This window comes from Microcebus murinus, chromosome 19 (assembly GCF_040939455.1).
Source record: "Microcebus murinus isolate Inina chromosome 19, M.murinus_Inina_mat1.0, whole genome shotgun sequence".
In the NCBI taxonomy this organism is placed as follows: Eukaryota; Metazoa; Chordata; class Mammalia; order Primates; family Cheirogaleidae; genus Microcebus; species Microcebus murinus.
The window spans coordinates 28,189,290-28,202,011 of record NC_134122.1 but is presented as its reverse complement, the minus strand read 5'-3'; the positions used below and the strand labels follow the sequence as shown (position 1 = coordinate 28,202,011).

The 12,722-nt window shown below is 47.6% G+C and overlaps 1 protein-coding gene across 1 annotated transcript; it reads right to left on the bottom strand.

Annotated features, from left to right (window-relative positions):
• Window positions 1-4,575: 4,575 nt before the first annotated feature.
• On the bottom strand, window positions 4,576-12,457 carry LOC105868422 (zinc-alpha-2-glycoprotein-like). The gene is made up of 4 exons (XM_075994849.1): window positions 12,356-12,457; window positions 8,562-8,664; window positions 6,968-7,237; window positions 4,576-4,949 (listed from the first exon to the last, which is right to left on the bottom strand). Exons 1-4 carry the CDS (start codon window positions 12,455-12,457, stop codon window positions 4,621-4,623), a joined length of 804 nt encoding a protein of 267 aa, XP_075850964.1. The 3' UTR covers window positions 4,576-4,620.
• Window positions 12,458-12,722: the final 265 nt, after the last annotated feature.

The window sequence follows — 12,722 nt, the reverse complement described above, 5'->3', positions numbered from 1 at the left end:
TGTGTGTGGACTCTGAGAGCTAATCAATAGAAAAATCAATTTTGTGCTTAAAGTCAGATTTCAATTATGTTTGTGATGATGAATGATCGTGACTGTGCCAATAAGAATAAGAAATTGTCACAAGAGCTGTTTTCAGGCAGTAGTTGCTCAGGGAAATGCAGGGACGACAACCGGACACTGGTTACAGGGCTGGATTGGGCTGAACGCATTGACTGTGCAGAGGTCCTGGGGGATTTCTGGCAGACCTGGTGTGCAGTGACGGGTAACACAGCTGGCTGAGAACTGTCGTGTGGTGGACTAGGGTAAAATGTTCTCAGAAGGAATGGTGTAAGTCCACAGTGGCTGATACTATAAGAAAGAGTGAAGAACATGAGGAAACCAAGGTCCAAGAGCTGGGATGTTTTATTCCAGAAGTGGTAGAAAATGTAAAGAAAAAGAAAATAAACTCCAATGCACAGATTAGTGACTCACAGTGCAGTCTGAATATTGAGCAATTTCTGTAGTAGTGCAGAATCTTTTATCTTTAATAGTTGCTGGAATAAAAGAGATAAAAGCCACCAATTAAGCCTTATTATGAAGACCTGAGTAGCTGGGGGTGGGTCAGGTACTTGTAGGGTGCACCTGTGGTCCCAACTACTGAGGAGGCTGAGGTGGGAGAGTCTTGAGTTCAAGCCCAGCCTGGGATAATTAGTGACACCCTCGTCTACAAAAAAAAAAAAAAATGAAAATTATATATATGTTAAAGCAAAACAAACAAACCAAAAACCTCAGTAATATAAAATTAGAGTTATGCAGTAGGGAGTGGGGAGTAGGTGATTGGCAAAAACCTACCCAAGGGGTACGATGAACATTATCTTGGTGATGGGTATACTTATTACCCAGACTCCAGCATTACAAAAGTGATCCTTGTAAACAAAACATTTGTAACCCTGTATTACTTTGGAATAAAAAACTAAATCAATAAAGAGAATATGAACATGGAAAAACTACAAAAACCTAATCCATCTGATAATACACTGTGATTCAGACATTATGCCAGTCTTGTAGAATTGGTACTGATGGTCGCTCTTAACGAACAGGAGCTTCATGGAGAAAGATCTCCAGTCTGGAAAGCCATCAGGAAGGGTGTCATGGGGGTAGGGGGGTGAGCAGAATTGCTGTTGGCAATGGGGCCCAATTTCATAGGGATGGGGAGGGTGTCTGTCCTGTTTCTTTCTATGTCCCCCATGCTTGGCACAAAGAAGACAGTTGATAAGCACTAACGAAAATGAATGAGCAAGGGCACAAGAGAGACTGGACACCTGTGATGGTTGTTGAGGGCAACTGGGTGGAAATAGAGTTGATGAAGATGATTGAGGTGGGGTTGTGGGATGATGAATGCAGAACGGAGGTTGGCATCAGATTGTGGAGAGCTCTGGTCACTGGCTATGTCCATTGTCATGTGATGAACGGGGAACAGTCCACACGTGTCCTTTCTTTCATGACTGGCCTCTGGCTGCCCCATTCCTCTAGATCAGCGGTTCTCAACATTTTTGTGCCTAGTGCTCCTTTGCCAGTTATTCTCAAGATAATTTTTAATGCACACAATCTAATACTATACAGACACAGCCAGTTTTCTGGAAGCTGGATCTTTCCATGAACCTTTGGAGGATGGTGGGCTATTTGCAGAGGTTTCCCCAAGTACAGAGTGACATGGTATTCTAAAGGCACTGAAGAATTATTAACGACGGAGATAATTTGTGATAAAGAGCCTCTCCAGGTTGGGGCGTCTTCAAATGGCCCTTGGTGTTGGCCCCGCCTGCGGGACAATGTGTTTGTGAGCAGGAGGTGACCATGGAAGAAACAACATGGGCTTTTCTGTCCTTAATTGTCCTTGGTGATGCTGAGTGGATGCCTGTGTCCCAGCCCTACTCCCAGGTCACCTCCGTTTTCAGGCTCTTGTGACTCTCTTCTCTCAGCTGCCTCACACCCACCTGGTGAGGAAACTTCTTCTGACCTCTTCTTCGTGGCCAGCTGTCTTAGGCCTTCCTGTCTCCTCTGAAGTCTGAGTCCCTCCAGGAAGTTTTCTCTGATGTCTGACAGCACTGGGCCCCTGTCCTTTTCCCCACACCTGGCGACACCTTGAGTCTTCCAAGTCTCCTTCCCCTCATTCTCCTCTACTCATTTCTCCTGTTGTAGGCGAGACCAAGTCTCATACTCCAGCCTTCCTCAGCCCTGGAGGGTTCACGTGGACTTCGATTTCCTTGTTGATCTGAAATATTTATCTTACTCTTTCATTTGTAGGAGGTGTCATCATATGTTAAAATATCAATTGTGATATTTTTTTCCTCTTGGCAATTTTTATCTTTTTTTCCCTGGGACCGCTCTGCTGTCCAGATAGGACTTTTGTGCCAGAGGAAGGGAATGTGGATTTTATGTAGACTAAAGGAGTAATTTTCTAGCTTTGATTTTCAACTTGGAGCAGAAGCGGTAAAAAAAAAAAAAAGTTATAGCCTTCAAAGTTAGGCTTTCAGGAAAGATAAGATGGTTGAGTCAGAATCTCGATGCCTGGGAATAGTTTCTTTCAGGATCTTAGCTATGAGGACTAATTTTGGAGTAATCTGGGGTGGGAGGTACAGGAAGTTCTTGTCCCTGAAGAAAGAAAAACACAGTCCTAGGCAGGTGACGTTTAGTGCAAAGATCAGGTATATAAGAGTTCTGCTCTGTCTTTGGGGTTGAAACCTGTGTGTGGCAGTTGGTGACTTAGCTGAACAAACAGAATCACAGGGATTTGGCAGGAGTCTAAGAATCTCAGGGCCAGTTCCTGCTTCCTTGAGTTGTGCCCTGGGGGGCTGAGGGTTCTCAACTAAGCTCTGCTGTGTGTGGGTCAAGGCCAACATGCTGTGGAGTAGCTGGAGTGGAGGGAGATGTCTTATAGGGAATTCTGGGGAAACTGAGGCACAAAAAGTCTTGATTTGTTTTGCAGAGGATGCAGAGGTTGCATAATTCTGGGTCATCACAGGGAGAGGGGCCATGGCCACATCTGTGGATGTCAGCAGTGGAAGCTAGGACAATATCCAAGGGACCAGGTGGTCTAAGTCACACTTGGGATCGCACAAGTCAAAGTACCCAGGACACATGGCTTTGAGTAAAGACCAAGAATTTGGGAAGAGTTGAATGCTTAGGAATAGGAGGCATGGTGACGCTGGCTCTCACTTTGACAGTATTCCAAAATGAAAAACACCCATGTGTTTTGTGCTGGGCAAGTTTATTGTTTATTAGGTTCTACAGATTGGACACGGGGGCCGTGATTAGCAAGGTGAGGCGACATGGCCATGAGAGTCAGCTCAGTGCCCGGCGTTCCCACTCTTCTCTAGGAGTCTCCTTCCTGTCTGTCCTGTGCACTGCTCCTGGGCCTTGCCAATGCCACTGAGGGTGACTTGTGAAGTTCGGCTCTCTCAGGACAGACAGAAAGGGCGGCTACTGGGACTGAGATTCCCCACTGCCCCCAGCCTCTGCGTCCTGTCTGCCATTAGAGGGCACCGAGAGGCGCTGGGCCTGGGCACCATTCTCCGTTTCTAAGTGATAAAGGTCTCCTTCCTTTGGGGCACCCCTACTATCAGGGAGGACAGGTAAATGCACCCGCCGCTGGGAATGACGTCACCCCCTGGCTTAGACTCTTGCACCTCACAGTCCAGAGTCCATAGCAGACCAGTTCCTTGTGGGTAGATGCCATAGGTGTTGCATATGTAGATAACGACCTCTCGGGTTTTGTGGCTGGTTCCTGCCTCAGATGGAGGATCTGTGGGGGGATAGAGGGTGAATGCTGAGGGATGAGGGTTACTTCCTCTGGCCCATGTCTGCTCAAACTGACCCTCCCTGGATGTCAAGGATCAGCAGAGCTCTAAATCTGTACCTACCCCCAAACCCCACCCTAGGAAAGCTTCACAGAGGTGGAGGAGGGCAGAGGTTTCCCTCAGGCCTTCCCTGCTGGATCATGGAATGTCCCTGGCTTCTTCCTCCCCGCCCCCATTCCCAGCGTGCACTGACTTGTGAAGGCACCCACCTGGGAAACCTACATTCCTCCCTGAGTTCTCCCCTATCTCAGTGGCTCAGAGCTCCCCCCTCCCTTAGTTTGAGCCCAGCTCCTTAGAGCTGCCTGAGTCCCACAATCTGCTCCCTGCTCCATCTCATAGTCTTGCTACTCACTACCTCTCAGATCAATATCTCAGCTTCCAGCCACAAATTGTGGTCAGAATGGCTCATTGTGGTCCTTTCAGGGTAGACATTTGACACACCTGGCCTCTCTCCACCCCCAAGCAAGTGGCATCTTGGTAGAGAGAAGAAAAAGTGGGATTTGGAATCTGAAATTTGGACTTTGTGCCCCATCACTGTCTCTTAAGGACAGTGTTAATGTAACCTCAGCTTCCTGTGGTTAGCCCCATCCATCAATTGGGGGAAATTAAGGGAAGCTGCCATTGAACTGATGTCTTTTTCTCACCCATCCTTTCTGAAATTTTGATGAAGATATTTTTTGGATCCCACGTCACGTCCTTCAAGGGAAGGACATTCCTTTCACCTCTTCGGGGTGTGAGGGACATCCAGAGATGGAGGTTACTGGCCTCAGATGTTTCTTAGCTCCTAGCCTGAGGCCACCTTGGTCTGTCTCAGCTCAGTGCTGGGGAGCAGGAAGCGGTGAGTACCTTGTCTGTCCAGGATATGCCTGCTGTAGTTCAGGTACCTCTGCAGGATTCTAGGACACTCCTCCTCCAGGTACTCCTTGGCATTCTGCACATAGGGTTCCCACTTCTTCTTGGTGTTCCAGGCTGCCGCGTTCAAGGGAACCCAGGTCGGGATTTCTTTGTTGAATTCAATGAAGTCCTTTCCAATGTAGGTATACTTCCATAATGCTCCACTGCTTCTGTTATTCTGCAGCTCACAACCAAACCTTCCCTGAAAGGTGTGAGACCCTGAAGCCTCCCCCAAACCCAGAGGAAGCCAGTCAGCCTGGTGCCAAGTCAGTGAATGACTCATCCTCTTATGCACTTTCAACTCAATAAGAGGAACGGTTTCTGAAATCTGAGCATGCAGTCCCTTTATCCTGGCAAATAGTTTACTACCTGGACATATAGCTGGCAAAGGGGGAAACCTTGGTTTGCCATTTCAGGCACTCCGAGATGAGACGTGTTTTTCCCAAGCAGGGAACTTGGGAGAGATACAGAATATGGGCAGATTTCTAGCCCTTCTACAGCTTACCTTCTAGTTAAGGTCTTTGTTAGATTTATGTGAGTGCCGAGGATCCTGTCACAACCACCCGAAAGTGCATTTCAAAATTCAATAGAAATTACTAATGGTTTCTTAGAGATTATGGGCATCTCTCCTTTTCCCTAGGTGGAGTTCATAACATCACTTGATGAAACTGAATTTGATCACTTTTCCTTCCTTTCCAGCGGTTGATATCTTTATTCCAAACCTGTAAAGTCCCAACTCCTTTGCCTGTTAGCAACAACTCTCAGACACTGACCTCCTTCGGGCAGAGTGACACCACTTCTTCACTGTGATTGTAAGAGCAGGTGTTTATCTAATACTGGTCAGTGCTGTTGGCACAGGCTGAGAGCTGTTAAGCTACATGGGCTCAAATCTCAGATCTCTCCCTAGGCCCACCTTGCTTGTAAAATGACCTTGAGCCAGTAGCCTCTGTGTGACTCTAGTTTCGCCTCTATGAAAAGGCAGTGGCAAAGTACTAACCTGGGGGCTTATTATGAGTATTTATCGTGTGAGTATCTGAGCCTGGCACATAGCAAGTGTTCAATAAATGTTAGCTCCTATTAATTTCTAATGCCCAGTGTTTATTTCTTCATCCTTTTTCCTAATAACTATTCACTCTGATATGTGTATTCCAGTTAATGAACAATTCCCCAGTGTCCTTCCTGGGCACCTGTGCCTCCCCTCTCCTATTTCTGCCACACAACCCAGGCCACTTTCCTTACCAAGACTTCCCATTCCACATCCTTCTGATTTCTGCAGACCATTCGTGTCCATTTGAAATTGCAAACCATTCCATTCCATTTAGCATGTTGGTATTTTGTACTCAGAAGCCCACATTTAATACCCATCCTATAATAATTTAATATCCAATATCCACTAGGCCTGCCGCTGACTGCCTAGGGCAACAGGCAGTGTGTTTGGGAGAAAGAGCACCAGGCTGGGACACAGGGACAGGTCTCTGTGCTGGCTGTGCCCCAGCTCCCCACACCACACATGCAAGACCCTTCCTATAGCTGTTCCATATGGACAGGGACATCTTTATGGCTCCATGTAATTCTAGCAGTCTGTGTTTGTAAATCCAGCACTTCCTGAGCTCCCAGTGTGGGCTATGGTGTGTGGTAGGTTTTCTTTCTCTATTCATTCAAAATATTTCTATTGAGCAAATGGTGGCTACACCCAGTGCAAGGTGATGGGATACAAGGGAGATTGAGACAGATGGTTTTGTCCTCCGTGGAACAGACACATTTTACAGCATCTCTTGGAGGTAGGACCCAGTGTTTCAATTTTTGCAGATTTAGACCAGTTAATTAAGGATCCTGTGTACTGTCAACAGCTAGTCGAGGTTTGACCCTGTTAATCCAGTTGTGACTGATGCCAAGGGTGCCTCACTGTGGACCCAACAGCCCTGGCCAGGGATGAGTCTGAATCCTTCTCCTGTGGGGTCAGCCTGTCACAGGTTAGATGTGGAGGAGAGAGGTCAGAGGTGCCTGGAGAAAGCGTGACTCTGGCATCTCTCCTGGTGTGCGATGAGGCCTGGGGTGAGGACTGGGGGCTCCAGGGAGGGAGAAAACAGGTGCAGTGGGGTGGGGGATGGGCAAGATTTTATGCATCCCTCCCTATGCCTCTTGTTTCTCATTTGGAGAGGGACCTTTTCCATCCCTCCGATCCCTTTCCACTGCCTCTGAGCTAAGACCTTCCACCCAGCCGTCTGTGCACTGACCATTGCTGTCGTTGTAATAGTTCGTGATGTCTTGCAGCGTGTCCAGGAAGAAGTTCTCCCTGGCCTGCTGAAGGTTGCTCTCCTTATCCCAATCCTCCATTCCTTCCACGTGCCTCCATGGTCCCACAGGCTCAGCATTCCTGCTTTCGCTGTCGTAGTGGAGGAATTCCTGGTCATTGAGGAAGCCGACGGCCCAAAACTTGGGGTAGCCTTCCCCGGGCTTGGACACACCAATGTAGAGATAGGTCAGAGAGTAAATAAGACAAGACTCTGAGGGGTGGGGTCCTCACAGGGGAGTCCCACTCTAGGGCTGCAGAGGGCCAGGTGGGACGACCTGGCCACTGGGCTCCCTCTCCCCAGCTCTCTGCCCTCAGTCAGCCTCCCACCACTGGAGACTCACTCAAGAGAACAGGCTGTTTCATTCTGGGGATGGCATTTGAGGGACCATCCTGTGTCTTCACTATGTTGTGTCCTCTGCTTGGCACATAAGAGGATGATATTTCTTTGCCTTTGTGTATACATGTTGGGGCTCCGTGACTAAGATTTGGCTGAAGGGAACGTGAGTGGAGGGATGTCTTTCTCCTGGTCCAAGGCTGTAGGAGCCGACTTGGCCCCTCTATCTCACTTCCCTTTAAGTGGTGGCCCTGGAGGCCACAGGATAAAACAGAACAGTCATACGATGGAAGGCCTGCATCCCTCAGTCACCCTGAAGAGGAGAGGAAAGTGCTGGATCTGCATTGAACATCCCCTGAGCGAGAAATAAAGGGTGTTATGCAAATCTGAACAATACATATTGTCTGAAGGCATAGGAGGAGAATTTACTATAAAACTGTAGAGATGGCCCAGAATGGATCAGCCTGGGGTAATACTAAGATTGATCTTAGAATTGCCAGAGTTTCTATAAATGCAACTAAAAAAAAGAAAAAGGAAAAAAGGGGCCGCGCGTGGTGGCTCACGCCTGTAATCCTAGCACTCTGGGAGGCCGCTGAAGGCCAAGAGTTTGAACCAGCCTGAGCAAGAGTGAGACCCCTGTCTCTACTAAAAATAGAAAGAAAATAATTGGCCAACTAAAACTATAGAAAAAATTAGCTGGGCATGGTGGCGCATGCCTGTAGTCCCAGCTATTCGGGAGGCTGAAGCAGCAGGATTGCTTAAGCCCAGGAGTTTGAGGTTGCTGTGAGCTAGGCTGACCCATGGCACTCTAGGCCAGGAAACAGTATGAGACTCTGTCTCAAAAAAAAAAAAAAAAAAAAAAAGAAAAAGAAAAAGAGAAAAGAATTTCTAGGGCTGTACCTTGCTTTTTGGTACAAGACAAGGGCTGGGACAGTGAAATATTTCCATAATTAGTTCCATAATTCATTTGTGATTTAACTCACCTGGATGTCACAAATTTTGGATTTAATATGGGAGATTCTTGGTTCAAGTACTGAATATTCCTGGCTGTGTGTGAGCTGAGTTAGGTGATATACCTGGACAGCCATCACTGTCGTACACTCGGGAATCCCAGCTGCATCAGAGCTTCACCCACCTCATGAGTCCTGTTCTTCACCTTCCTTGCAGGCCTCTCCAGTCCCCACCTTTGCTCACCACTCACCAGCTTGGGCCTCCTGGGGGACTGCAGGACCCAGAAGGAGCAGCAGAGACAGAAGGACAGGCATCACTGTTACCACTGTTCCTGGCTGGAAGATTCTCAGGTTCTGGGCAGGAAAGACAGGTTTTTCCCTGGGTCATGGGGCCCTGCCCAGGGGAGGAGAATCTATAGGCTGTGGGAGTGCCAGTTGGGCAGTCAATTGTTTGCAATGATGAATACTCCTGACTGATAAGAAATTAGCACAAGTACTGTTTTCAGGCAGTAGTTGCTCAGGGAAATGCAGGGAGGGCAACCTGACATTGGTTAGAGGGCCGGATTTGGGCTGAACGCATTGACTGTGCAGAGGTCCTGGGGGATTTCTGGCAGGCCTGGTAGGCAGTGACGGGTAACACAGCTGGCTCAGTTCTGTTGTGGCAACTAGTGTAAAATGTTCTCAGAAAGCAACGGTGTAAGTCCGCAGTGGCTGATACTATAGAACAGAGTGAAGAATATGAGGTAACTAAGGTCCAAGGGCTGGGACGTTTGAGTCCAGAAGTGGCAGAAAATGTAAAGAAAAAGAGAATAAACTCAAATGTACACATCAGTGACTCACAGTGCAGTCTGAATATTGATCAATTTCTGTAGTAGTGCAGAAAGAATCTTTTATCTTTCATGGTTGCTGGAATGAAAGATGTAAAAGCCACCAATTAAGCCCTATTATGAAGACCTCAATAGCTGGGGGTGGGTCAGGTACTTGTAGGATGCACCTGTGGTCTCACCTACTGAGAAGGCTGAAGTGGGAGGGTCTTGAGTTCAAGCCCAGCCTGGGATAACTAGTGATACTCTTGTCTACAAAAAAATAATAAAAAACAAAATTATGTATATGTTAAAGCAAAACAAAGAAACCAAAAACGTCAATAATATAAAATTAGAGTTATGCAGTGGGGAATGGGGAGCTGGTGATTGGCTAAAATCTACCTAAGGGGTACAGTGAAGATAATGTGTGTGATAGGTACACTTATATCCCTGACTCCAGCATTACAAAAGTGATCCTTGTAACCAAAACATTTGTGACCCTGTATTACTTTGAAATAAAAAACTAAATTCATAAGCAGAATATGAACATGGAAAAACTACCAAACCTAATCCATCTAATAACATACTGTGATTCAGACATTCTTGTCCATCTTGTAGGATTGGTACTGATGGTCAATGTTAACTAACAAGAGCATCATGGAGAAAGATCTCCAGTCTGGGAAGCCATCAGGAAAGGCATCATGGGAAGGGGGGTGAGCAGAATTGCTGTTGGCAGATGGGGCCCAATTTCATAGGGATGGGGAGGGTGTCTGTCCTGTTCCTTTCTCTATCTCCTTGATTGGCAGAAAGAAGACAGTTGATAAGCACTAACGAAAATGAATGAGCAAGGACAAAAAGAGTGACCAGACACCTGTGAAGGTTGTTGAGGACAGCTGGGTGGAAACAGAGTTGATGAAGATGATTGAGGGGTGGGATTGTTGGGGTGCTGAATGCAGAAGGGAGTTTGGCATCAGATTGTGGAGAGCTCTGGTCTGTTGCCGTGTCCATTGTCATGTGATGAACAGGTAACAGTCTGCAATTGTGTCCTTTCCTTCACGACTGGTCTCTTGCTGCCCCGTGCCTCTAGGATAGCAGTTCTCAACGTTTTTGTGACTAGTGCTCCTTTGCCAATTATTCTCAAGATAATTTTTAATGCACAAAAACTCATAGATACAGACATAGCCAGTTTCTGGAAGCCAGGTCTTTCCATGCATCTTTGGAGGATGGTGGGCGGTGTTCAGAGGGTTGCTCCCAAGTACAGAGTGACATGCTATTCTAAAGTGACTGAGGAATTATTAAAAAGGGAGATAATTTGTGAGAAAGAGCCTCTCCAGGTTGGGCGTCCTCTAATTGCACTTGGAGTTGGCCCTGCCTGCGGGACAGTGTGTTTGTGAGCAGGTGGGGACCCCGGAAGAACCCATGTGGGCTTTTCTGGACCCCTTTATTGTGGTTGGTGATGCTGAGTGGTTGCCTGTGTCCCAGCCCTACTCCCAGGTTATGTCCCTTGTCAGGCCCCTGTGACCCTCGCCTGTCAGCTGCCTCACACCCACCTGGTGAGGAAACTTCTTCTAATCTCTTCTTGGCCAGCTGTCTTAAGCCTTTCTGTCTCCTCTGAAGTCTGAGTCCCTCCAGGAAATTTTCTCTGATGCCTGAGTGGCTCTGGCCCCCTGGCTACGCATACCTGGCCACACCTTGCTTTACCTCCCCATACCTGGCCACACCTTGCTTTACTGCCCTTCATCCCCCTCCACCCATCTCCCCTGCTGTAGGCGAGACCAGATCTCACACTCCAGCCTTCCTCAGCCCCGGATGGTTCATGTAGAGTTTCATTTTCCTGTTGATCTGAAATGTTTATCCTTTCTATTTTATTTGTAGAAGGTGTTATCATATGTTAAAATATCAATTGTGATATTTTTTCCCATTGACTATTTTTGTCTTTTTTTCCCTGGGGGCCCCTCTTCTGTCCAGATAGGACTTTTTGTGTCAGAAGAGGGGAATGTGGATTTTATGTTGACTAAAGGAGTAATTTCCTAGCTTTGATTTTCAACTTGAGAGCAGAAGCAGTAAAATAAAAAAGTCATAGCCTTCAAAGTTAGGCTTTCAGGAAAGATAAGATGGTTGAGTCAGAATTCTGATGGCTGGGAATGATTTCTTTCAGGATCTCAGCTAGGAGGACTGATTTTGGAGTGATCAGGGTGGGAGGTGCAGGAAGTTCTTGTCCCTGAAAAAAGAAAAACACAGTCCTAGGAAAGTTTTAGACACTTAGAGAAGAGGTACGGTGTGAGAGCTATGCTCTATCTTTGCGGTTGAAACCTGTGTATTGCAATTGGTGACTTAGCTTAACAAACAGAATCATAGGGATTCGGCGGGAGTCTAAAAATCTCAGGGCCAGTTCCAGTTTTCTTGAGTTGTGCCCTGGGGGGCTGAGGGTTCTCAACTAAGCTCTGCTGTGTTTGGGTCAAGGCCAACATGCTGTGGAGCAGCTGGAATGGAGGGGGATGTCTTACAGGGTATTCTGGGGAAACTGAGGCACAGAAGAGTCTTGATTTTGTTTTGCAGAAGATGCAGTGGTTGCAGAAATGTGGGTCACCACAGGGAGAGTGGCCGTGGCTACATCTGTGGATGTCAGCAGTGGGAGCCTGGACAAAACCCAAGGGATCAGGTGGTCTAAGTCACACTTGGGATGGCCGAGGTCAAAGTACCCAGGAAACATGGCTTTTAGTAAAGAGCAAGAATTTGGGAAGAGTTGAATACTTACGAGCAGGAGTAATGGTGAAACTGGCTCTCACTTTGAAAGTATCCCCAAATGAAAAACACCCGTGTGTGTTGTGCTGGGCAAGGTTATTATTTATTAGGTTCTACAGGTTGGACAAGGTTATTATTTATTAGGTTTTACAGGTTGGACATCAGGTGATCAGCCTCACCTAATTATGGTGATTAGCAAGGTGAGGCGACGTGCCCATGAGAGTCAGCTCAGTGCCCGGCGTTCCCACTCCTCTCTGTGAATCCCCCACCTGTCTGTCTGGCGCACTGCTCTCGGGCCTTACCAATGCCGCTGAGGGTGACTTGTGAAGTTCAGCTCTCTCACCACAGGCAGAAAGGGCGTTTACTGGGACTGAGTTCCCCTACTGCCCTCAACCCTTGTGTCCTGGCTGCCCTTGGAGGGCACTGAGTGGGCTGCGACAGGGCACTGTGCTCCGTTTCACAGTTATAAAAGTATTCTTCCTTGGGGGCACCCCTACCTGCAGAGAGGACACGTAAATGCACCCTTCGCCGGGAATGATGTCACCCCTTGACTTAGACTCCTGCACCTCACACTCCAGATCCATAGCAGACCAGTTCATTGTGGGTGGATGCCATATGTGTTGCATATGTGGATGATGGCCTCTCGGATCTTGTGGCTGGTGCCACCACAGAGGGAGGATCTGTGGGGGGGGTGGAGGCTGGACACTGAGGGATGAGGGCAACTTCCTCTGGCCCTTTTCTCTTTCCACTGCCCCTGCCTGGATGTTAGGGATCAGCAGAGCTCTAAGTCTGCACCTGCCCCAAACCCCCACCCCCAGGAAAGCTTCACAGAGATGGGGGAGGGCGGAGGTTTCCCTTCGGTAT